This window comes from Hippoglossus hippoglossus, chromosome 16 (assembly GCF_009819705.1).
Source record: "Hippoglossus hippoglossus isolate fHipHip1 chromosome 16, fHipHip1.pri, whole genome shotgun sequence".
Lineage (NCBI taxonomy): Eukaryota > Metazoa > Chordata > Actinopteri > Pleuronectiformes > Pleuronectidae > Hippoglossus > Hippoglossus hippoglossus.
The window spans coordinates 15270792-15295758 of record NC_047166.1 but is presented as its reverse complement, the minus strand read 5'-3'; the positions used below and the strand labels follow the sequence as shown (position 1 = coordinate 15295758).

The 24967-nt window shown below is 40.1% G+C and overlaps 1 protein-coding gene across 19 annotated transcripts in view; it reads left to right on the top strand.

The window, feature by feature from the left end:
- Nucleotides 1-24967, top strand: part of LOC117777069 (focal adhesion kinase 1-like) — a 60445-nt gene that overhangs the window by 13122 nt on the left and 22356 nt on the right. For 4 of the 19 annotated variants that reach the window (XM_034611578.1, XM_034611576.1, XM_034611577.1 and 1 more), the window contains 22 exons: nt 8980-9257; nt 9349-9515; nt 12415-12502; nt 12812-12891; nt 13042-13104; nt 13228-13282; nt 13683-13823; nt 14325-14402; nt 15048-15155; nt 15750-15867; nt 16283-16313; nt 16733-16803; nt 17167-17184; nt 17821-17877; nt 19353-19373; nt 20926-21023; nt 21524-21608; nt 21733-21833; nt 22415-22530; nt 22833-22933; nt 23046-23135; nt 23268-23472. In XM_034611578.1, the coding sequence (XP_034467469.1) occupies nt 9024-9257; nt 9349-9515; nt 12415-12502; nt 12812-12891; nt 13042-13104; nt 13228-13282; nt 13683-13823; nt 14325-14402; nt 15048-15155; nt 15750-15867; nt 16283-16313; nt 16733-16803; nt 17167-17184; nt 17821-17877; nt 19353-19373; nt 20926-21023; nt 21524-21608; nt 21733-21833; nt 22415-22530; nt 22833-22933; nt 23046-23135; nt 23268-23472 (2126 nt within the window). In that variant the 5' untranslated portion in view covers nt 8980-9023. Of the gene's footprint in view, nt 1-380; nt 2413-8979; nt 9258-9348; nt 9516-12414; nt 12503-12811; nt 12892-13041; nt 13105-13227; nt 13283-13682; nt 13824-14324; nt 14403-15047; nt 15156-15749; nt 15868-16282; nt 16314-16732; nt 16804-17166; nt 17185-17820; nt 17878-19352; nt 19374-20925; nt 21024-21523; nt 21609-21732; nt 21834-22414; nt 22531-22832; nt 22934-23045; nt 23136-23267; nt 23473-24967 lie in introns of those variants that run through there. The other 15 variants (XM_034611579.1, XM_034611572.1, XM_034611570.1 and 12 more) reach the window with 11 other exon arrangements.

Below are 24967 nucleotides of genomic sequence, written 5' to 3'. Positions count from 1 at the left end.
ACACCCCTCCTGCCTGTAAGTTAGTGGAGCAGCCTTTTTCGCAGCGTGGTAACAGCAGCCTAAACTGAAAACACAGCAGAGGAGAAACACTGTCGCATATGCGGAAACTCACTTTGAGTATATCACACACTCACACACACATTCACATATGTATGTGCACAATCGCGTACCTGCTTACCCACAAGCACATGCATTCTTGTGTACATTCACTCTCTCTCTCTCTCTCTGGCTTAAACACATACTCTCTCACTATACAGTCTCTATGCTGCACTCATTTGACTGCTCAAGGATTGCGCTAGATATACTGTGTGTGTGTGTGGCTGCGGCAGTATGTGTGTGAGTTTAAGGTTGGACATGATGTTGTGATCTAGTTGCTCTTCCGCTGCTGTAGAGGAAAGCCTTCAGATGCCAGACGGAACAATACACAAATGACTGACTTCCATAAGGATTTATTGCATCAATTTTTTTTGTCCAAGCGACTCCTGTGACATTCTTTTCTCTTCATATTTATTCGTCATCCTGTCTGACTGAATCCGAGCTTTTTCTTTTTTTTTTGTCCTTTGCTGTTTTTTCACTCCACCTCGCCCTTCAGGACGCTGTCGCTTTATGTCTCTCTCTGACATCAGACACCTGCTATGACCTGGTTTACTCCTACAGGCTCAGAGCATTGTGGGAACGCTTCGGAGGATGTGGGGATCTTCTTCTGCCTGGGATTTCGCCGCTCTCTCTTTCTTCTCTTTTCCCATTCTTGTCTTTGTTTTCTTTTTAATTGGCTTTCTTTTTTCATAATTCTGCTCTTTCACAGCTCATCTTTTAGTCTCTCGGTGCCTCATCTTTCTCCTTTGTGCATCCTTCTTTCCCCATCTTTTCTCTCCTTTTTCCCTTCTGCGTCGGACACTCTCATACCTCAATCTCACTATGCTCCATTTCTCTACGCCCCTCTATGCCCTACATTTCATCTCTATATTCACTGAGGCCAGTTTCTGCTTTTCTAATCTGTCTTTCCATCTCCTTGAGACAACATTTTGGATTTACTGACCAAACTACTACTTCTCTTGGAAAATGCTACTTTGCTGAGTTTTACTTTGCCAGCCAGGGCTGTCAGCGGTATTTTGTAACCTGCGACTTGAGATTCATGGATTCAGGGCAGCTGCCTTATTTGAATTTCACATAAAGGATTGATTAATTGAATCAGCGGCCCCACAGAAGACCTGCATTTGATATTTATTGGGGATTTAGTGGACTGCAGCAGAGCTTAATTGAAAGAGAATCATCGCCCGGCCACAGAAGCCTGGCTTGAATGTCTTGTTTTGTGAAGCTTACACCCTGCTGAAGTGTCCTTGGGCAACTTACTGAATCTGCTGCAGCCCAGAGGGCTCAATCTCCCTGACGGGAAGGAGCACAGAAAGAGCTGCCTTACAGGGATCGTTACATATCGCATTGCACAATGGTAAAGGAATTTTGTGCGACTAAAGTTCATAACATAAACTGGGACGGATTGATGACTGAAACCTGGACCCTAAGCCACTTCCACAAGTCTTGAACTAACATTATGTTTTAGCAAGACGTAGAAGAGGAAGTCACAGTCCTGTGATCAGTAACTCGGATTCCTGATACTGCACATTTGTTTTTTGTGAATTCAGTTGTTTTAGTATGGGAGAAGAGTGAAAGAAAGCCTGTCCTTTATTGATTTGGATCATTTCTGCATGCTGGACCATTGTGAGAAGCTGAGTCAGACCTTTATCTCAGTATTGTTTAAGGTAAAACATTTTGAGCATCTCTATCACCTGGATTTGGAGCCGGATGATCGATGTCTGCATCTATCGTGGAGTGACGCAGAAGTGGAGTGGATGCTAGAGAGTTGTCAGTTACGGACTGGTGTTCTCTCAACCTCTTGTGGGTTTACTTGCTGTGTCACCACATTTTAAAGTACAAAGAATATTTGACATCCTCTGTTTCCTCTCACTGGGCTGTCTGCTTTACCGGAATTACATCCCTGCGGGAAACTGTCTTTGATTGATTTTTCTTTTTTCTCTATTGCATTTCCTGTGGCTGTCTCGTGGCTAAAAGTTACAAATGGATAGTACCACCCCTGTAACCATGCTGTGACAGCCCTGGTACCAGCACAGCAAGTCTCACTTTCAAGCTTTTTTGGGAATATTTTTGGATATCTCATTTTGCACATCGCTAGTTTATTTAAATTCGAAAAACTAGGAATTTTCCCTGGTTGCAAACAAGCCACATCAGCAGCCAGTCTTGCGCTTTATGCTGTATCCGGGGTCCAAGAGTTTTGTCTGGAGACCCGTGGCTAGATCTGGAACTGTCCCATCGCAGCACAAATGGAAAACAGCGGCTGTATCCCTCTCTGCTGGAGCAAGGGGGCTTGCATCTATGCACAGCACCCCCTACCAAGTATGTACTTAAAAGAATATCAATACAAACATGCTGCATACCACAAACTAAATGCAAACCTCAGTAATAGAGAATATTAAAATCTGTAGTTAAATATGCTGTTGTTTACTGTCCACGGGGTATTTTATTAAATATTTAGAAGATAGATTGTAAATATTGATCATATAATATTCACCTTTATAAATACAGTGCACCTGTCTTTCTTCCGATTTCATTATATATATATGAAGGAAAAATAAGCTTGAATTCATCAACATGATTTATTTTGTTTAAGTATAATTCATATCCATATTAATCAGACAATGAAAAAAGTAATTGTCTGAGTCTGCGTGTTGAAGCTTTATTTTGAATTTCCCTAGCTCTATGTTCAGTACAGCTACAGCATGACAGGTTGCTGAAACTGCCCAGAGAGTGGGTAACTTGGTGCATCAAACGATTATTTCTCCAGAGGCAGCGACACGTCACCTCATGTCTCTCGTGTGAGCTCATAGGGGAGCAGATGTAAACAAAATGGAGAGGGGCTAGCTGACGTTGTAATATAATGGCCTCATAATGTTTACCGTTGCATTGACAGCACCATCAGCTGTTCCGGTCTCTCATTAGCTGTTATGATTCTGCTTGGAAACAACTCATGCAGTTAACAGGGTCTTCCTTGGTCCACACCCAATCCTTTCACCAAGTTTCAAGAAAATCAGTTTTCGTAGTTTTTGTGTAATCCTGTTCACAAACAGACAAACGGCAGTGAAAACCCTAACCCTAACCTCCTTGTTGTAAAATATAGACAATGAATCGCAAAGATGTTTCCTTTTTCTTTAAGCCTCGTCTGAACCAACTGAACAACACTGCAGAATCCTTCTCTGTTTGCCAAGGTTACAGCGAATATAAGTGGTGGGAGGTGGTGGCTATATTCACTCGCCCTTGAAGCTTTGATGTCATTGGAACAACACACACACACACACACACACACACACACACACACACACACACACACACACACACACACACACACACACACAGACTCTTATTGCAGCTTCCTTGGTGTGTTCGGCACACTTTAGAAAGTGGAAGTGACATTAAGACCAGCACTGAACAGTCACATGGGGTGTCACGTATGTTGATATACAACCAGTGTCAAGCTTTATTCAGTCACCTCAATGAGAGAGTGAGGAAGAGAGAGGGGGAGAGAGGGGGAGGTTAGAGGAAATTGTTTGAGGATGAGAGAAAGATGAGAGGGAGGAAGGAAGAGAGGTGGTTCAATAGGACGGGAGGATGAAATGGAGATGTGAAGGCAGGAACTAAAAGGTCTGCGAGCATGTGTGACGAGTGGCAGGAGGAGATTAATCAAGGTGGGGTGGAAAAGAGTTGCAGATGAAGAGAGAGGGATGCAGAAAGAGGGAAGATCCAGGGGAATTGGGATGTGGGAAGTGAAAGAGGGGAGAAGATGCACACTTTAGAAAGCAGGACATGAAAGAAGGGATAAATGTGAGGAACGAGAGGAGGGGGGCGGTAAAAAAAAAAAAAAAAAAGCCAAAGCATCCCAGGCTCCCCTTAGGATTGTGCTAACCACAGTAACCCAGATACCAGCTAGGCGAGAAGATAAACCGTCCTTCTGCTGCTGCTACGGGACAGAGCTCAACTCCAGCCTTCTGTGGTTTAACAGGCTGAGTGTCAGTCAGTGGAGCCCCACTGAGAGAGAGAGGGGGTGGCGGTGGGCCTGGCAGCAGCCTGCACCCCTCCTGGCTGCCTCCATGGCCTAGTTGATTTGATTCCTCTCTTGTGAGGCTGTGAGAGCATGCATGTGGGGATTTAGTGCAGTTATGCTGAGTAGAAAGTGGTGCAGTGAGATAGGGTTTCATTTGTCCCGTGTTTTGGGCTTCAACTATATTTAAGACTTTCATTATTGTAGCTTAAGATCCATATGTTTTGCTGCCCTGAATCAATTTTGCTAGGTACTCAGTTGGGACAGCATAAGTAATATATTGCGTTTATATGGCCTTTTTAAAGAAGTTTTCAGATATGGACTCAGGAAAATGTACAGACCCAATTTCAGTTTGCCCTTCACATATGAAGATCACAGCTGGAGATTGTCTGGAACACAACAACAGGAAACATGTCCGAACACACAGGCGAGGAGTGGGGCCCTGTAGAGCATGCAGTCTGAATCTCGCTGTCTTTTCAGGTGACATGTTCGTCAGTGTCTTTTACGTGTATGGCACCTCGTTTTCATCCTGACGTATTTGTATTCTTCCAATATAATGTCTGTTGTGAGTTAGAAACGTCATCAACACACCGACTTGCTCTGGAACAACTCACTCTTACATTTGCATTCTCACATACAGCCCCTCCAGAGAATTTCTGGAAAATGTCCGGACATCAGTGCATGTCTTAGTGGAGAGCATCTTACGTCTGTCATTTGATTTGATGGCATTATGTCCATCACTAGCGAAACCCTTTCAAAACTATTTCAGATATTTTGCTAAGAAACAGACTCAGTGAATGTTGGATAACATTTAATTTCCACCTCCATTGACATTTCATTAACTCCATTCCACACTCGTTGGTAGCTTGATTTGCAGGTCATATTTACTGACGCTCTTTTGGTTACTACACCCACTACATTTCCTACATGTGATGTACAGCACAGCAGTAAGTAGCTGTATGTACAACATGTAGGAATGCCACCTTTTCTAATAGGATTTCATTAAGCTGTATGTAGTATTTAGGTTAAGGTTACGTGTTTTTTTTGCACCACTATTTTGTTTGTGTCCCTGTGTGCCGTGGTGTGAACAATATTTGCTTAATATCTAATCTGATTACTGAATGAGTGAGCAGCAGCAGATGGCTGACTGTGGTTTGTGACTCTGTTTCTCCCCTGGTGAAACTGCTTCTATTTAAAAATGAGTTGCAGTCTAAATAATGTCCCCAATACATTTTTTAAAGTTGTCCCCCTGAGAGGAGGCATGAAAGCCAGAACTGGTGCTGTTAAAACAACTGTGTTGGGCAACTGTAACAGATCTTATGTGGACAGGAGTTTTCCACATAACGTGTTGAGATAAACGTATCATTAATGATACATATTGTACAGCAAATCCTGATTTTCTGAATTAAGAAAAATGTGCTTGGAATTTATTGTTTTGTAGTCAACATAATTATAATGTGTTTGCTCGATTTTTCATTCAGAGCAAAAATATTATGATGTCATTACTCTGATGTCCACTAAACACAAAACCTGACTCGTACAGTAGGAATTCATACAGTTGTGACAACAGAACATTCGATGTAGTGAGACATGTGTCAATTATGGGAAACAGTAGTGGTTGTTATTGGTAAACGTTACACAATTAAAATGATGAGCTGTGCACAATATTGTATTGTGCGTATAAGATTAATCAGAAAATTGATCTTTGCATATTTTTTCTTTGCGTAGTTAGAAAAATCATCAAAATAATCACATTGGTCCAGAAGCTTATATTTTTAGGAGGAACTAAACAAGGTTAAATGCACCTGCACTGGAAATATAGTGCCAACAACAACTGGAATGGTTCATAGTTTAAACCATCTTCCTTTTCAAGCACTTCACTAAGGTTGTTAAAAACTAAAACAAAAGCTAACAACAACTATTAAAGTGGCAGTGACTATAAGTGATTTGATCAACAAAACCCTACTGATATGATTATTATGACCAAATAGCAGTGCAATGCTATAAATTGCACCTTTGATATCTGTAGCTGTTGTTATAAAGAAATTATATAGTGGTATTGTTAATGGAATTGTTAATGGAATTATAGCACTAGCACACTCTGTTATAGGGATTATAACGCCATCTAATAATCCAGTAGTATCACAGCCAAGGTACTGTAGTATCATTTAATTGGATGATGTTAGTAATTCTGTTTGAGTGACATTTTTATTTTAATCTAAATCTGCATTAATCTCTTGTAATAAAGCCTCGAGTGAGGGTCTGTTAGATCTGTGGCTATTATACACTGACCTCAGTTCATCAATTCTCCTATATGAGATCATTTTTACACAAAAAATAGGCTGTTGTAAGATCTAGAATTTAGTATTATCATTATTGTAATCATTATTATTATTATTAGCAAAAGAAAATGTGTCCAGTTACCATTCTAACAAATATCAAGTGGAGGTAAGAAGATGTGATTGGTTCATAGAACAATAAAACAATAAGGTTAATAACACAGATATGAGTTTGATATTATGAATGCAATGCGCAGTGCGATGTCACGACAATCTCGAGAGTACAGACTAAAAAAGAAAGTTAGCGCATTGACTCCACATCTGTGGATGTAATAATGTGTATCGCATACAACCGCAGTATTATACACACACACACACACTATTGATACAGCCAGTTCTTAAGAGAATGCTGAGTCAAGTTTCAAGATGCATAATGTCATCCCCTACACTTCTGTTTTGCTTGCCGTCTTTGAAAAGTCAACTGTAAGTCAAGCTGTTAAAAGTGCTGAGCGAACTTTCCCTGGATCAGTTTCTATACTTCTGTTGCTGTGTTTCTTCCTTTTTTCTCAGTATGGAGCCTTCTGGCAGTGACCTTAGCACAATACAGAAAAATGCTGATGTGATTTTTTTTCGCTTGCTGCTGAACAGTATTGAAACAACCAAGGTCGACGGTAACAGTAAAACACCATTTGGGAGTTTTGACAAATTTACTGATTGACAAAATTTTCAACAGGTATTTTGTAATATCATTTTGTTTTTGATAACATCCACAATTCTGGAAATGAGCCATGATAATATTCTCTCAGACTTGTTTCACCACCGTGACAGCCAGAATTCACAGTTAGCTGAAACCAGTCACTGGAGTGATGATGACTCAACAAGGCCTGCTGGGATATCCACAAAGTCACAATATGACACAGGAATAACAGGGAGCTGCAGAGAGCGAGTCTCATAAGACATGTGAGGATGAACCTGCAGTAGAAAGAAGGTGTTACATAAACAACTTTCAAAGGGGGTCAATGGGTTAAAAGGAAGCAGAGACAAAAATGGAAGAATTTCTAGCAGGATGGTTTGTTCCTTCCTCTGCCAAGCAGGTTATGCTTCAACCCCTGTTTGTTGGTTGGTTTGTTTGTAAGCAAGATTACACATTAAATACTGGATGGATTACCACATAACTTAGTTGAAGGATGCCTTATGGGTCATGGAAAAACACATAAAATTTTGGTCTAGATTTGGATCATAGGGCCGATCCAGGATCTTTTTTACACTTTCTTAACCATTGTGAAATATTTTCGTTGATTTCTTAGAGAACAATTCATGGATCTTGACAAAATAAATCAGATATGTTTCGGGCACTGATACTTATGACTTTCTTCAATTTGGTGCAGTTTCAAATAAAAATGTGGACCTGGTGATTTTAAATGTGTCATCATAAGGGCCTTCATGGACATATGCTCTCCACCGAGTGCCATTCTAGTTCTGGTTTGCATTTATTTAGCACTGCAGTACTTTAAATATTTTCAATGAGACTTCTTGTGGTTTTGTAGGCTCATCTTATCCGTATAAATTATTATTTAGACTTCCACCTAATAGTAGTATCACGTTACTGACATAGAAAGTGTTTGGAACTTGGGCATACACTGACCGACTTGTCTGATCCACATTAAATACTGTTGATTAATCAGTGTCTGTCAAATTTGACACATCCTTTTCTAGATGTTGGTAACAGAGATCAACTAGTGTTGGCAGAAGACTTGTGTAACATGAGCCAGAGCCGATACCAGTCCACTAAAGTGTGTCCAGAGCAATTAAGTAATCCTCCTACAGCAGACCTTAGCATGTCTAGCCATATTATTTTTTTCAAACCACCAGATTGCAAAGTGTAGCTGAGTAGCCACGCAGGCAGGGCAGGGTAAATGTGCTTCAAACAGAGTTCAAATATGGCTTTTGCCTGTTGGCTAGTTCCGCTCTCCACTGCAGGGAGGACTGAATGATCAGACCACTGAGTGACTGGAGCTGCTCAAAGATTTATTTATTTATCGAAACTCACCTGATTTATGTTGAACTGCGAGTCCAATAGGTCCTTATGAAAAGACCTTGAGTCTGCATTTTGCAGGGTTATATTGACTCTTTCGCTGACTGACTGTCTGGTTAACCCCTCCTCATCACACCGGCTCGCCCGCATGCTTATTTAGATGCAGTTTAATGCCAGCGGGCTTGTTTTCCTGCTCACTAACGACAGACGTTTGTTGAGTTTCGTCCCAGATTTACTGTCTCTTCTCCACCTGGATTTGTTGTGCATGAGTTCTCTTTTATGTCTTACTGATTATTAATGCAGCTTGTTTTGTGTCATGACAAATGTGTAAAGTGTAGCTTGAATGACAGGCTGCAGATGACGTTTGAGTGGGTGTTTCATTGTCTCTATCAGATTTGTATTTAAATGTTTGATGAAGTTTTTATTTGAACATATCTTTTAAATTTGTTTACCTTTTGACACCCCCCCTGCCCATATAAACTCATTTCACAGATTACTAGTCAACTATGAAGTCATGTTTTTTGACCTTATATGTATTTGCTTCTCTTTTTCAGAATATGACGGCCAGTTAGCCCCAGCAGGAGCATTTGAGTCAGGCATGGCGTCGTCTTCCTACCTGGAGCCCAACCTCAATCACTCGGCAGCGGGTGGTTGTGGGGTGAAATCCCGGTCCGGGATGCCTGGCGTTGGTACCAGCAGCTCTGCCGGTGGCCTCGAGCGCCCCCCTGGCTCCATGGACCGGGTGCTCAAGATCTTCCATTACTTTGAGACAAATAGTGAACCAAGTAGTTGGGCTAGTAATATCAGGCATGGAGATGCCACAGATGTCAGGGTAAGTCCCACAAATGTTTCTTTTCTTTCCATCTTTCCATTGTCATTTTCTCAACCCTCAACTTCTCCTTTATTTATCGCTGTTTTAACAGGGTGTTATCCAGAAGATAGCAGAGATCCACAAATTGCGCTGTGTGTCCTCTCTGGGTCTCCGTCTCACCCATCTGCACTCTGATGCTCTCCATTGGTTACACCCAGATTTGGGCGTGTCTCACGTCCGGGAGAAATATGAGAAACAGCACCCCCAGGAGGAGTGGAGGTAGAACTACAATAAGATTCAATGTTTCTGATTCATACTTCTGCGTCAAAGCTACGGCGTACGTACGCACGTAGCCTCTGCACAGGGCTGAGCATTCATAGTTGTGTGTTTGAGTTGCACTGCAATTACACTGCCGAAACGCTAGTGGCAGTAGAGTTTCTATGCTGGTGTTGAGTGTCTTCTGGTTTCTGGTCCGTTTCTTTACAACTTCTCTGGCATCACTGTTTACTTCAGAACAATGGCGAGTGTTACTAAGCAGATCATGTTTGAGTTGGAGCTGATAGATGTTGAAGAGCAATTACTTTGTCTTAAAACACTGCAGCGAAGAAAATAAATACTCAATTCAAAAATGGCGGCGAGTCTCCCCGAGATGCGATTCGTAGTTACATTTTTGGGGAGGTGCACGTCAGGGCTCTGCGTAGGGTACACGTCTACACGTAGGCTATGGCGTAGCTTCGACACAGAAGCATGAATTGGGCTTTACGCTGTTTGCTCCCTCTCCCCATTTCTTCCCTTGTCTCAGTAGGAGTGTCAGGATGTAATGTGTTTGTGTGCTCACTCAGTCGATGAGCGGGTCTGGATGTTGAAGTCCCTTAAAGACCATTAGTACACACTCATGCTTGATGATGCCTCTGTATGTGTTTGTAGCTCAGGTAGCTGTGGGTCGATACCTCAGGGTAATCAGGAGGGCACTCGCCTTCCTTAATGTATTCTAGTACCAAAGACCAGGCGTAGTATGTTTGATTCTTCTCAGATGAGAACAAGAGGCAGATCATTACGATAAAGTCATCTTTACAAATTCCCTGTTTGACTGTATAGAAGCTACAAGGCTTCAAGCTACTAACCTGCCAACCAACCATATGATATTAATACCTTTACAAGGTTACAGCTATATAATATGGTCCCAATGAAACCATTTTATAGACAATAAGACCTGAAACACACAGAATATACGCACCAATAAATACAACAACCAAGTATTTAATATTTAATTTCCTCCTTTTACCAAGGCTCTTGTTTTTCATTTTTCTTGAGATTCAAGTCTGTATATAATGTGTTTCCTCATTCATCCATATCTAATATCTAAATTTGAATATAGAGGACATAATAGCCAACAGGGATTATGGCATTAATCTAAAGTCACCTGGTCAAGGTGACTTCATTACACAAGTGCATGACCTGCATGCAATGAGTAGTTTATGTTGATGCTATTTGTTTGCCTATTATAATTCCTCACGCCTTAATCTACACATTTAATTTGCTCTTCTATAATAAAGAACATTCATTGGTTCTCTGTGCTGCTCGGGATTTGAAAGCAGCTCTGTCCTTTTTCAACCTACAGCCCCACTGCGCTGGCGCTCTGCCACACTACTCTGATATTGTTAACAGCTTTCTTACAATTCAGTCCATTGTCCTGCAGTCAATGTGTGACACCCAAAGTCATTAAAATTGAAATGTATTCACAATGAACCTGTTGTTCACACCACTGACATGCAGCAGAGCAGCACTGCCAGTTGTTGCAGCTCTGCCTCCGAGGGTGACGGAGCTGCAAGCCCACAGGAGCTTCTGCTGTTGCCAAGCTATTGTTAGAACAGCAGCAGTAGCCCAGGGGATGGACTGACTCTATCTCACTCCTCTCTCACTCCCTCGCATGCTCTCCCTCTCTCTTATTCTGTCTTGCGTGCTCGCAGTCACTCTTTTTCACTTTGATCCTTCTCTCCATCCTTCTTTTCCCTATCTGGCATCTGTTTCCCTTCTCATCCAGTTCTCTTTTTTTCTCTCAAACTTGCATCGTTTTGCCTCTTCTTGCACCGCTTTTTTTGGTTCATTCATTATAGAACAGGGATGTTTTATTCATTTTGTCCTCAACCTTGATTTCTTTTGTTATCTAACTGCAGGCTTGTAGCATCACAGCAGCTTGGAGCTCACTACTCCCCTGACCCATTTCTCTCAACCCTAGTCACTGCAATGTGTCAGTCATAAAATAATATGTGACCATAAACAGGGATGACACATCTGAATACGTCTGTGACACGGCTAACTGGCAAGTGTAACAGTGGGAATTTCGTTTTTCCTATATGGTATCATATTCGGTTAGTTCACTGTCAGCTTAATATAAAAAACCACGTCTCACTGTGCCACCAGACACTGACATAGTGATTAAAAAGGGAATCTTTAAACTTTAAAACCGGGTTTCAAACGCCTTTGTTGGCAGTCGGCCATCATGCCTAAGTGACTCTGACACAGAATCTACCAGATGCTGGGATGTTCATCGGTCGCTGACATTAACTTTAGCCTTTTTTGCAAAAGAGTGCAAACAGCAGTGTCATTGCTCAAAAAAACAACTTCCCTGTGATGATTTACAACATATATATATATATCAGATATGTATGTATAATCTCTGAAAAGATGTGGGATTGATCTGATCAGTGTTGTCACTGTGAAAGGGCAAACTTCTGTGTTACAGGCTGCTGGGTATTGTTTGTCTAAACATGCCAGCTTTCACGCTGTTGTTCTAGGTTGAGGCACAAATATTTGAGCTATATTGAGTACATTTTCTCTTGGAAAGTGTTTAAAAATGTAAATGCAATTTGTTAATCAATAAAATACACTGTTAGAAATAATATTCCCAAAAAACACAGAGATCTGTTTTTTAAATTTGAGCTTGTCGTGCCTTTCATCTCTTCTATAGTTCACACTGGGCCACAGCAAGGCCTTAATATGCGTTGAGGTTTGTGTATGCGTCAGCTGCATGAATGAGTAAGCAGGATCCTTCTATGCGTCAGACATGCATTGAATCTGGATGCTGCAGATTATTTCATTATGTATGCGTGTGTGTGTGTGCGTGCGTGTATTACTGTTATTTATCCTGACTCCTGATTGTCTCTGTCATTCTCAGGTATGAGTTGCGGATACGGTACCTTCCTAAAGGTTACCTTAGCCATTTCTGTGAAGACAAACCCTCTCTCAACTACCTCTATCACCAGGTGAGACACCACAGTGGGATCAGAGAAAAATAGGTGATAGAAAGCTGTCCTCCTTGTGAAATAGAAAAAGTAAAATTTGGTTTAAATGATGTGTATTATTTTCTTGAACCTGCCTCATCTTCTCTGTCACCTCCTTCATCACGTTTGTGTCCATCAAGGCGTATCTTTAAACAGATGGATAAAAAGATACCAATTCACTCTGCTCTTACCTGACACTACTGTCAAACACTACATGTATTGCATTAGTAAATTTAATCTGTTCATCAGTGTTGTTATTAAATGTTGGGCTGCTTCACTGTGTTTCTCCAGGTAAAGAGTGATTATATGCAGCATATAGCTGATCGGGTGGATCAAGATGTTGCTTTGAAACTGGGATGTTTGGAAATTAGGTAAGAAACACGCACACATTCGTTCTTATGCAACAATAATGAGAAAAATCAACAGAACTGTTTTCCAGAGTGTCTGGAATAAAATTAAAATGTTTACCATTTAATCCTGTTTGTTAAATGTATATTTCCTTCTCTGTGTAAATCATACAGGAGGTTCTTCAGAGAGATGCCAGGCAACGCCTTGGATAAGAAATCAAACTATGAACTACTAGAGTAAGAATTTCTATTTTTTATTATGTTACTTCTAATTTACATTGAATGTATTATAATGATTTATCTGAAGGTAAACTTCAACTACTCGAAGATAAATGTTGCGATTCTGTTTGTCCTTTTTAGGAAAGATGTTGGTTTGAGAAGGTTCTTCCCCAAAAGCTTGCTGGACTCTCTCAAGGTGAGGTTAAAACACTTATAAAAACGAAACAGAATCAGTAAGTTTCATCGGTCTATGTGGCCAAAGTGTCCCATTGAAGTTCCATCGCCTGAAGTGACAGAGGCAGAAATGTCTTAGGGAATCCTTGTTCTGCTCAGTCAGCTGGATGCTCTAAGGGGTATTTGACTGAGCGACCAGCTGACTGGCAGGGAGAGCGGCTTGATGACTGACTGGATGTCTGGCTGAATGTCTGATTATCTGATTGTCTTGAATTAAGTTAAAGCTCCTGTTGCCACTCGCGCTGGGCCTCATCACTTGTCTGTTGTGCATTTTCTTGGCTCTGAACCAACTTTCTCGCAGAAAGACTGAACCCTTGGGAATGTTTTTTTTCTTCCTTCTCTACCTCTCCTCTCTCCGTTAGGCGAAGACTCTCCGTAAGCAGATCCAGCAAACCTTCAAGCAGTTCGCCAACTTCAACGATGAGCAGAGCATCCACAAGTTCTTTGAGATACTCTCGCCCATCTACCGCTTCGACAAGGAGTGCTTCAAATGTGCTTTAGGGGTAGGACCACATTTAATGCATAGACACGATGTTGCATGTGAAGATGAACAGATAACAGTTCATTCATGCATTGTCAGTAAGATGTATTCATAGTCATGGCGTGGGAGGTTGGAGCCTGTTTAACATGCACAGGGTAGGAAACACGCAGAGTGAGGTTTCATCTTTAATTTATATGGCTTGCAGAACCATACAAGAGAGGTTAGCAATTGTAGTTTTTGCATTTTTCCACATTCATTCTAAGGACCAGTATATGGTTATTCTCTACAGCAATGTTTTATCACTGTCATCTACAGAACGCACATAATCCTCTGTCCTGAATGGATTTTAATTTCAGAAGTAATATTGAAAATAGATGAGAATGTTTAAATTGCTTTATGGAATCTATATTACAGTCATTATTGTGTATAGTTTATAAAGCAGATGATGTGATTAAATATGATATTTTATTGTAAATCTATTTTAATGCAGTATTTCTCTCTCTCTCTCTCTCTCTCTCTCCAGTCTAGTTGGGTAATATCAGTAGAGTTAGCTATCGGACCAGAGGAAGGAATCAGCTACCTCACAGATAAGGGCTCAATGGTGAATAAACACACACACACACACACACACACACACACACACACACACACACACACACACACACACACTTTCATTCCACAAAAGTTTCAGGACTGTATACAACATGCTTTTTATTAAAGATCATTCAGAGGACATGGCGTTAATCACCTATACTGCCCTCTACTGGTTGATTTGGCCTCTTTGATAGACAGTTGGCTAAGGTGAAATGAGTCTTGAAATGCCGACGGCCTCGTAGGTTTTGTAACAAAACAGACAGTAAAGCTAGAACAAGACAGATGTTTGATCAGCAGATGACTTTATTATGAAAAGTGCACAGCTGCATGAAGGAGGTGCTCAGTGCATTGACAACTGAAAATACAGGAAACACCTGCATGTGTAGCTATTCCTTCAGTGTACAGATTTTGTTATTAAATTCTGAAATAACGAAGACGTGGTTCATCAAATTAATTAATCTTTGCATGAAAAATGAACAAGAGCTTGTCCTGGACGGTCTTTATGAACACATTCAAATTCCCTCTTTATAACATAAGTTTTCTAGTGCACAGTGTTAAATGATTTACTTCTGTAGTCAGCATTGTTTAATTGTAAAAATACAACATACACGTGTTTTTTTACATTTCTTTGTATCTGTCTTTTTCCCTGCAGCCCACACACTTAGCTAACTTCACCCAGGTTCAGTCAATCCAGTACTCTTCCTTGGAAGAGAAGGACAGGAAAGGCATGCTGCAGCTCAACGTAGCAGGAGCTCCAGAGGTAAAAACAATACACGCACGCGCGCGCGCACACACACACACACACACACACCTTGCAAACCATTCTGTCAGCTGGAGCTTGGATATTAAGTTTGGAGTAATAGTTCATGTTGTATGAGACTTAAATCACAAAGGATAAAGAACCGTTCATTTATTGAATCAAATGGACTTGAAGCATGTGCATCAGTAACACAGTTCCTACATTTTAAAATGAAAATGAGGCAAAACTGTGTTTTTTTTGACTCACCCTGATATCAGGCCCATCAGATTTCTAGCAATTTCTGCTCTTATCGAATTATTTTTCTTCATGTGTAACAAATCTGATATAGCTTTTTGGAAGTACCACATTAACTTAAGTTTAAAGACTGTCTGTTGAGAATGTGTGTTCACAGGAGGCTTGTACCAGAAAAAGCATGTGTGCATCCATGCGAGAGCATCTATGTAGGTTGTGCATGTGTAAAAGTGTGTGTATACGTATGTGCACTGCTAGAAGACGTTATCAATAATAATGCTCTCATTGTGTCAGTGTGTAGCAATTCCCTGCCCTACTCACACTAATCCTTCTGTGTGTGGGTGTGTGTGTGTGTGTGTGTAGCCTCTCACAGTTACGACGGCATTGCTGACTACAGCAGAAAACATGGCTGACTTGATTGACGGATACTGTCGGCTTGTCTCCTCAGCTACTCACTCCTTCATCGTCAGAGTCCACAAAGGTAGGATCCACTTATTACATGTATTTGGTGCTTGCTACAGATCCAAAGTAAATAGATTTTATGGGGTCTTTTGCAGTACTTTAGTGGGACAGTTGTGTGGGATTATTGAGACATTATTTTGTATTATTCAGATGGAAACTTAAAGCACAGAACAAATTTTCCAAACATGTTTTCCCTTCTACTATAAATAGTTCACAGGACTGAAATCACTTTCAGCCATGTTTCAAATAGTAGTCAGGTCTGATTGTGGCTGTTGAGGCTTTATGCTTGTCACTTTGAATAACCTGCACGAGTTTGGTTGGGCTTCTCTAAAAATAACTATGGCAGCAAAGTGTTTGTTGGAATCATGTTGTAGCTCTAACATGAAGTCGGTCGGTTCTATTCCCTGATTCGTGTTTTCATTTTGTGTCTGCAGAGGGGGACAGAGCTCTGCCTTCTATACCCAAGTAAGTAAACTGGTTCATTTTACACCAAATTAACTATATGGAGTCAATACAAGGAATCATCATCGGATCACCTCCTGTTTTTTGAGCGATTTTATTTAGCGTTATCACTTATTATATTATACTTATTATATATTATGATCTGAATATCAATGTTGAACCATAAAGCTGCCATTTCAAACTTCACCTATTTTACGATAAAATGTTTAGCTTTTGTCATAATATAATTGTCATCTTTAGATATAAAAACACTTTAGTGGTCTTAGCTTTTGACTTTGTGAAGCAGCACACATGACAGGAAGTGGGAGGATCTCTCATTACTCTGGCTCCGCTGATATCTTCATAACTGCGACTGGAGGGGCGTTCAGAATACATAGACCTGTCACCAAATGCCCAAAATAATTTTCTCATCTCTATTGCAGAGTTTCAAATCATGAGAGGCGAATGGAAAAGCGGATGGAAGGAGTACGGACCAGAGCTGTTTGCGTCTCAGGTATAAATCCATGTCTCGCTTTCTTTGCCTGTTTGTCTCTCTCTCCTCTGTCGGTTCGCCTCTGCTCTGTCCGCCGCTCTAAATGTCATGAATGACAGTGACTGCTAAGAGTGAGATAAAGGGACCATAGATTATGTGTGCACACCCTATTTCCCTTATAAAGCCTAATCTGTGTGTGGAGTGAAGAGCCCTTGTCTCGCCAGATGTCCCCATGGAGAGCTTTAGTCACACTGTCTACTAACCTCTGATAAACTCCCAGCTACACAGAATTAAATGAAAATAAGAAACACATCTCATAACATTTAATTTATCAAATTAAAACTAACACTTCTCTCCCTTTCCTTCTTCTTGCTGCATGTGCAGGTCAAACTAGTGGCGATGGTAAACAACATACTTTCTCTTAAACTAGAAACACAATATAATTCCTGCTCTATGTCTAGATTTAATGTGTATGTGAGAACAATCTGCATGGAACAGTTTCTGCCTTATCCATGACTCAACCTGTTTTTCTCCAGCTTGTTTCTCTGGAAAGAATAAACTTTCCATCCCTCCCCTTTCCTCATGTCTGTCTCTCTCTCTCTCTCTCTCTCTCTCTCTCTCTCTCTCTCTCTCTCTCTCTCTCTCTCTCTCTCTCGTTGCATTGTTGTTAGCAGTTCAATAGTCCATGAGCATATTAATTGTTGTGCATGTGTCTGGAGTCAGGTATGGTGACAGGCTTTTGGAAAGGTACTTATTGTCTGACAATGTTGTGTTTCTGTTGCTATTTGTGCGTGAACGGGTGTTCACTGAACCTATTGAGCTGCACATTGTGTGTAATTTGGGAGGAGGTGGAAGTAGGGACGAGGAATATAACTACAGAAATAGATCCCGGTGATACAAATCCTTTTGTATTGATGACAGAAATTGTACTTTGTTTTGTGTTGAGCTAGTTCAATGTGAATGCTGTCCACGGGTCTCTGCTTGTCACATCACAGTGTGAGTTGTAGATCTGATCTTGCTGTCGACTCTTCTCTGCAGAAACGGACGACTATGCTGAGATCATAGACGAGGAGGACACCTACACCATGCCTTCAAGTAAGTGGACATGCACATGCTGGCATAAGTGAGGGAGTCAGTGGGGTGAAGAAGAAATTAACGTGTGGTGGTGTTGTATGATTATTTATATGATGGGTTTAGATCAGAGTGAAGAGACTATCACAAACCAATTTTAAAGTGTTTGAGTTTGCCTTGATCTTATCTTGATTATATTTGTGTTGGGGGTTAATATTGCTTTCCCAAAACCGTATATATAATAGAATTATTTTCAGATGCGTTGATAACAGCGTGACTGATGCTTCAGTGAATCTATATTTTCCGAGGTCACATGCAGCAATCTCACATAAAAGGGGAAGCCACTTGAACCACGTATTACGTGTGTATTATTGGGCAGGAAAGCTATATTTAACTGTGTGAGTTGTGACAAGATTTAAGGAGAATCACAGCTTCCTCATACTGTATTTACACATCGTCTTACCACGATATTACAGAGCACTTCCCCATATTTGTTCAATCTAACAATGTGCTGTTAGTTCAGTTTGAGGTGTCTGTGTCGAGGTTTCTCTGGCCTTCAAATATCTGTCCACTCTTTCTGATCAAACATTACTCTGCATTATTACCTTAAAATTTGATTTGAGTGATATGAGGGCCTGCTGTGCTGTGGCTGTTGCTGTGTATTGCCTGTTCACCAGGTTTAGGCCTGTTGTTCATATTCACTACAATACTTAGGTGGTGATGCTACATAGGCAACATTTAGAAGCAGTGAATATGGATGATATCCCCCTCAGCTTGAGCGTGGAATGCGGCTGGGTAAATGTGAATAACTTGCTGTGCTGTTAGGAAATTAACTACTTTAATTTAAACTGCCTCAAAATAATTTTGTTTAATGCAACCAAATCCCTGCGTGGCTTTGCTTTTTGACCATTCATGAATTACAGCTTTCATTTTATTCCTGTGGATTGAGCTGTGTAAGCTGTGCAGAGAAAACAAGAGTCAAGCAGCACACACATAGTGAGCTTCATTCACAGTAAATGATTAGTAACAAAGATCAGGACTGTATCCATGTTATTTACTGGTCTGTTAAACACGTTACATGACTTTCTCTGATTTCTAAATGACTCTTGACATATTATCTAGTTAGAACATTGCACTGACACACAGTTTAAATAAGCCAGCAGAGGTCAGATTTAGTTGTTCATGTCTAGAATATTTTAGTTTTTGTTACATAGCAGGTTGCCAAGCAGTTAGATAGATAGACTGTAAGGGTACTCAGGGAGTGTATATCTCCGCCAAGGCCCAACAGTCCCATTATGAAACCACATTAAATTCACTAGATCCAGATTTTCGGGGGGGATCTACATTAAATTCAACACACTGCATCACTGACACACTAACAGTAATGGAAATTGTTTTAGTAACGTTGGAATAACTAATAGAGACTACAGTGATATTCTATGGCTGTCTGTACTCACAGCTAGTTATTTCTGTCTCCTATCACTAACCCATTTTCCCAGAATACTATGGACTAGATCAAGGTAAAGATTGGAACGTGCCATAACTATGGTTTCATTGTGATGGCTCTTTCAGTTGTTGGCTGTTGTGATCCTTTTTTTTTTTGTTATACTTTTGCTTGCGACTGGAAAATAAAATTCAGAATTTATATCTGTATTTGTACCCCGTTGATTTCCCTCCCCCCCTTTTTCTATGTTGATGTTTGATGTGCTGTCAGGTTTTGACAAACTAGTTGTACCGTCAGAACTGAGACCTGGTTGTTGGACTTCGATCTTGTTGTATATTTAAAATGTTTAAGGGGAAAAAAAACGGGGGAAGAAATTGTTTCCGTATATAGATTGATGAAAAAAGTATAAAAACAGCAAAAGTAACATCAGGAATCCACAGTACACAAAACACCAGTTAGTTCATAGTAAAAACAGGCAAGTTTACAGTGCATGTTTCTATTTACAAATTTAGCCTGAAGGAGGAAGTGCAGTGAAATAAAGGGTTCAAATAGAAACACACATCCACTTGACAAACAAGGTAGTCTCACTCCTTCCTTTAATTATAGTTTAACTCTAGTGTTTGACTTTTTAAACATCAGGTTACAACGGTGACATTTAGAGGCTGAGCTTTAATCCCGGCCCACTGTTTTTGTCACTCTATGTTTCTGCCCATTTCCAAATTTAGTACCAGAGATCTTATTGAGATCATTGCCTCTAAATTTACACATGTGCTGGACATTTTACAACAGTGGTCATTCTAAAAGAGAAACATGAGGTTTTCTAAATGTAAACTGACATGTATGGTTTATTCATATGTTGATTACATGGACAAAGTCAGGTCAACAGTGTCGTACCTCACAGGCAGAGCAAACCACCAGCCTCTCAACAGCCAATATCTCACACAATTGAGATATCAAGATTTCAGTTACAAAAATTGACTGACTACAGTAACAAATTTGCTTTTGGACCAAGCAAATGTAAAAATCTGTCCCATTACAGCCTGTGAGATTTCATCATTATCTCCAGTTATCTTTCACCCCTATACAATCAACCTGACTTTATCCGTATTACATTTGAATTACTATTGACGTTCATGTTCATATATACATTTGGTGTTACTGGCTGTTGTTTGTCTGTTACTTGGCATGTCTGGCTGTGGTTTGATGATCTTGTTGCATGCTGTTGACACTGAGCCATGCAGATTGCTGTGAAGCCAAGATTGTCAGAGTCGAGAGGTAGATTATTATGATTCACCCCAAAACTTGAGATAGTTTTATGATACAAAATTATACAAAATGTTCACGTACACATGAAATTAAGGAATTTGTTCCTCACTGTGTTGTCAGGTCTGAAATGTTCAGAAAGGAGCATCTTTAAAAAAATAAAAAATAATAATAATTCTGATAATTCCCAGAATAAGTCTCTGGGAGAACAGAACAAACCTGCACAGTGTGAATCACTCTGACAAGCTTGGTAGATGCCTGACTGAAAAGTGAACGTGTGTGTTTAATATGAAGGTGTTCTCTGTTTGTTCTCATTGTGCGTCTGTATCTGTGTGCATTCATGTTCGTCTTCATTGTCTATCTAGCACGGGACTATGAGATTCAGCGGGATCGTATTGAGCTGGGACGCTGCATAGGTGAAGGTCAGTTTGGAGACGTCCACCAGGGAGTCTACATCAGCCCGGTATGTACAGTGGTCTCATGTTCTCTGTCTCATAGTCTGTTAAACAATTTGTCATCGTTCTTGCATAGAGGGCCACCACTTATTGTGTTGAAGACAGTAAAATAGCTTTTGATATCAGTAGCTATTCATTTAGATTAAAAAAATCTAATAAATACATCAAATTTCACTCTCCCTTTTAAAGTCTAAGCCAAAATTAAATTTGAATCACACTAACATCACATATGGTTGTAATAAAAATGAAGGGATGGGCTCACCACTCCATTATATATTACAACTGTTATCTTTTGATTTCTATAGGCGAACAAAAGGAATATGCTAATCTTAGTATATTTTAATAGGCCACTATTTAAAGGTCAAAGGTAATTTTTTGGCCACATAAGATCTTAAATTTTGAGTTTCTTATTTTCTATTGAGCTATGAGCAGACGGTGAATATGCTGAATAAAGATGTTTCTGTCGTGATGCTAATAATGTTTTGTTTGGCATATACGTGTCTTGCAGGAGAACCCGGCTCTTTCTGTGGCAGTGAAGACGTGTAAGAACTCAACCTCAGACAGCGTCAGGGAAAAGTTTCTCCAAGAAGCACGTAAGTTCCTCATGTGGATGCATTTGTCACGTTGCCTTCGAGTAGTTACTCATCCTCAGCATCAGTTTGCAGAATAGATTCTCTAGTCTAAAGTTGTGAACTGACCTTCGCCTCCTTCCTGCAGTGACCATGCGTCAGTTTGATCATCCGAACATTGTGAAGCTGATGGGAGTCATCACAGAAAATCCAGTTTGGATCATCATGGAGCTCTGTACACTCGGAGAGGTAGGAGACTAATATGATTTCGTAGAAGTATCTATCTTGTATTTAATTGGTCTGTAGGCTTACATAAAACATAGAGCATGTTTTTATTCAATAATTGTTAAAAATATATATTTATTTACTGTATTATATTATATATTTATTTAATATGATCTGCAATTTAACCTTTTAGCTTTTTAAATGAGTAGGATTGTCTATGGTACATAACCAGTAGCTCATCTTCGATTTTCCCTCACATTTTTCTCTGAATCTGTGAAGACAAAAATCCAGCAGAAAAGCAACATTTTTATATTTAGGTATTATTGAAATTTGTTGTCATTTTCCCACTAATTTCTCCTCAGATGTTTCTTTTTCTTTGTAGCTGTGGCTCAGTTTGTTTATTGAAGTGTTTAATTGGCTGTTATTGTTTTCACACAGTGTCTCTCTCTCCTACCACTCGATCTCAGTTTCTCTTTGTCTCACTCATTAAGTCTCTATTCACTGCTTGTTTGTTTCATGCTTTATCTCTCCAGTCTCTTTGTGTGTTTTAAATAGCTGTTACTCTCTCCTAACATTTTATTTCTCTCTCTCTCTGTTCTCTATAGTTGCGCTCATTTCTCCAGGTGAGGAAGTACAGTTTAGACCTGGCCACTCTCATCCTTTACTCCCACCAGCTCAGCACAGCACTGGCCTATCTGGAGAGTAAACGCTTTGTACACAGGTAGATAAGAAACCACAGAACACCAGAATGTTAAAACATCATAAAATGGTTGTTGCAAATACAAGCATTGGGGCAAGTTGTAGTTGTCAGTTTTTTGTTTATGGTTGATCTGACCAAATTATTGACAGATTATTGTTTCCAAATAGTAATTTATAATGAAATAAAGTAGTTGGATGTGAAATTCTTGTTTTATAGCAAATAACCCAAGGCAGGTGTTGCCACCTATTGGTAGGAGCTGTACAATTTCTGTCCTTCTCAAAAATGTATATTACTTCCTCTAACACTGGTTCTGTCGTCTTTAGGGACATTGCAGCCCGGAACGTGTTGGTGTCTACAGTCGACTGTGTGAAGCTGGGAGACTTTGGTCTGTCGCGATACATGGAAGATAGCTCTTATTACAAAGGTAACAGTAATACCTCCATAGACACAGGTTACCCATACAAGCACACTCTAAGTGGAATCATATGACCTGAACTGATCCGTGTAACAAAGTTCTTCTGAATCCTGTTTTCCAGCATCTAAAGGTAAACTGCCCATTAAATGGATGGCTCCAGAATCTATTAACTTCAGACGCTTTACCACAGCCAGCGACGTCTGGATGTTTGGTGAGTTAAAGCCCTCGTTGCTTTCTTTCTGTGTCCGTTTTGTCCTGTAACAATATGTTTTCACTTCATCACCTGTTTCTGCTTCAATAGGTGGTTTCATTATTATTGTTATGTTTTTCTGTCTTTCCGTAGGCGTCTGTATGTGGGAGATTCTAATGTACGGCATAAAGCCTTTCCAGGGTGTGAAGAACAACGACGTCATTGGCAGGATAGAGAACGGCGAGCGGCTGGCGATGCCCCCTCAGTGCCCTCCTACTCTGTACAGCTTGATGACAAAGTGCTGGTCTTATGATCCGAGCAAGAGGCCGCGCTTCACTGAACTCAAAACACAACTCAGGTACTAAATATGTTTGTGCGTCTCTTTTTTTTAACGTCTTGGCTTTGGTACGAATACATCGAGTGAAAGTAGCACAAAGATCAATTTGACTTGTGGGAGAAAAGATCCACTTGGTGCATTTACCACATTAGTTTAATTACATTTACTCATAAACTGAACATTTCTAAATGATTGCCTTTACTTAGACAGCCTCTCAATAAATAAACTCTCTAATGCAGCCTTTCTCGATTTTGCAGTAAATGTATTATGCAGTTAGAGATAAAGAAATTTACTTTGAGTCTTTTATGAGATTGGAGATTTGACTCGATTTGAAACAATTTTCTAGCACCTCTCTAACAGCAGGTGTCACTGTCAGTCTGTATTGATGTGACATAGGTAGAGCAGACAGAGCGACAGCAGATTCTACACCTTTTTAAATTCAAGAAATGTCTTTGTTGTGTCTTTGTGGGTGTTTGCTGGTTTGACACCAGGCCAGAGTGAACCGTTAAAGATGGGTATAACAGAAGCAGATGATATTTCAGTCTGTTTTTATGACAACTGAAGGCTACCACAGGTTCTCTGTCATGTTTGAAAGGGGAGGGTCAGTTGAGGGGTGTTCAGCTGTAACATGCAACTTCACCACTAGATGTCACTAAATTCTACACACTGAACCTTTAAAAGACTGCTCTGTAACTCCAGTTTGGTCTAATGGCATTACTGTTGGCATAGTAACACAAATTTGATGATGACAGAGATGGATTAAATGAAACATGCCTTGCTTCCTTAAATGATACATCACTGTCTTGTCAGCAGCTTTGCCTGGAGACAGATTTGCAGGCATCTTATCTTTCAAGAGTCCCGGGCATGTTGCAATCAGATAAGTAGGAGCTAGACAACGCTGTAGGTAGACCTGCTGCGTAAGCCCCAGAATAATGCGTCACTATGATATTTCCATTCAACAGGAACAAACCAACCTATTCATTAGTCATGTAATGAAACTAGACGAGACAATAAATCATTTATTAAAAGAAAGTCATTAACTCCATAAAACTGGCTTGTGATTTATGTCTTGCTAGTGAAAGGCTACAGTATGTGATTATAATTAATGCTAATCATAGGATCCTTACTGCCAGGGTAACATAACCAGCACTCTGATTATAATTTTCCACAACACCCATGCACAAAAAGAGGAACACCAACGAACTAAATGTTGCTGTGTAAGATCTGTTCCTGCATGGTGATGCTTGATAAGACCATTCAATCTGCCCTTGTGTCACAGAAACAGGATTCCTGTTAGAACAGAGATTAAGGGATCCCCCTTCTCACCACCAGCTCAACTAAAATAAGTAAAGTAATACTCAAATGTCTCGAAGACATAGTAAAACAAGAGTGGAACATATTTCTTTTTACAATGAGGCCCATTGACATTTTCTCTTTTTTATTGTTATACAGTGTACAGGATAAGAAGGTGTACAGGAGGGGTAGAGCTTTCCTCAGCCACCATGATACAACAATT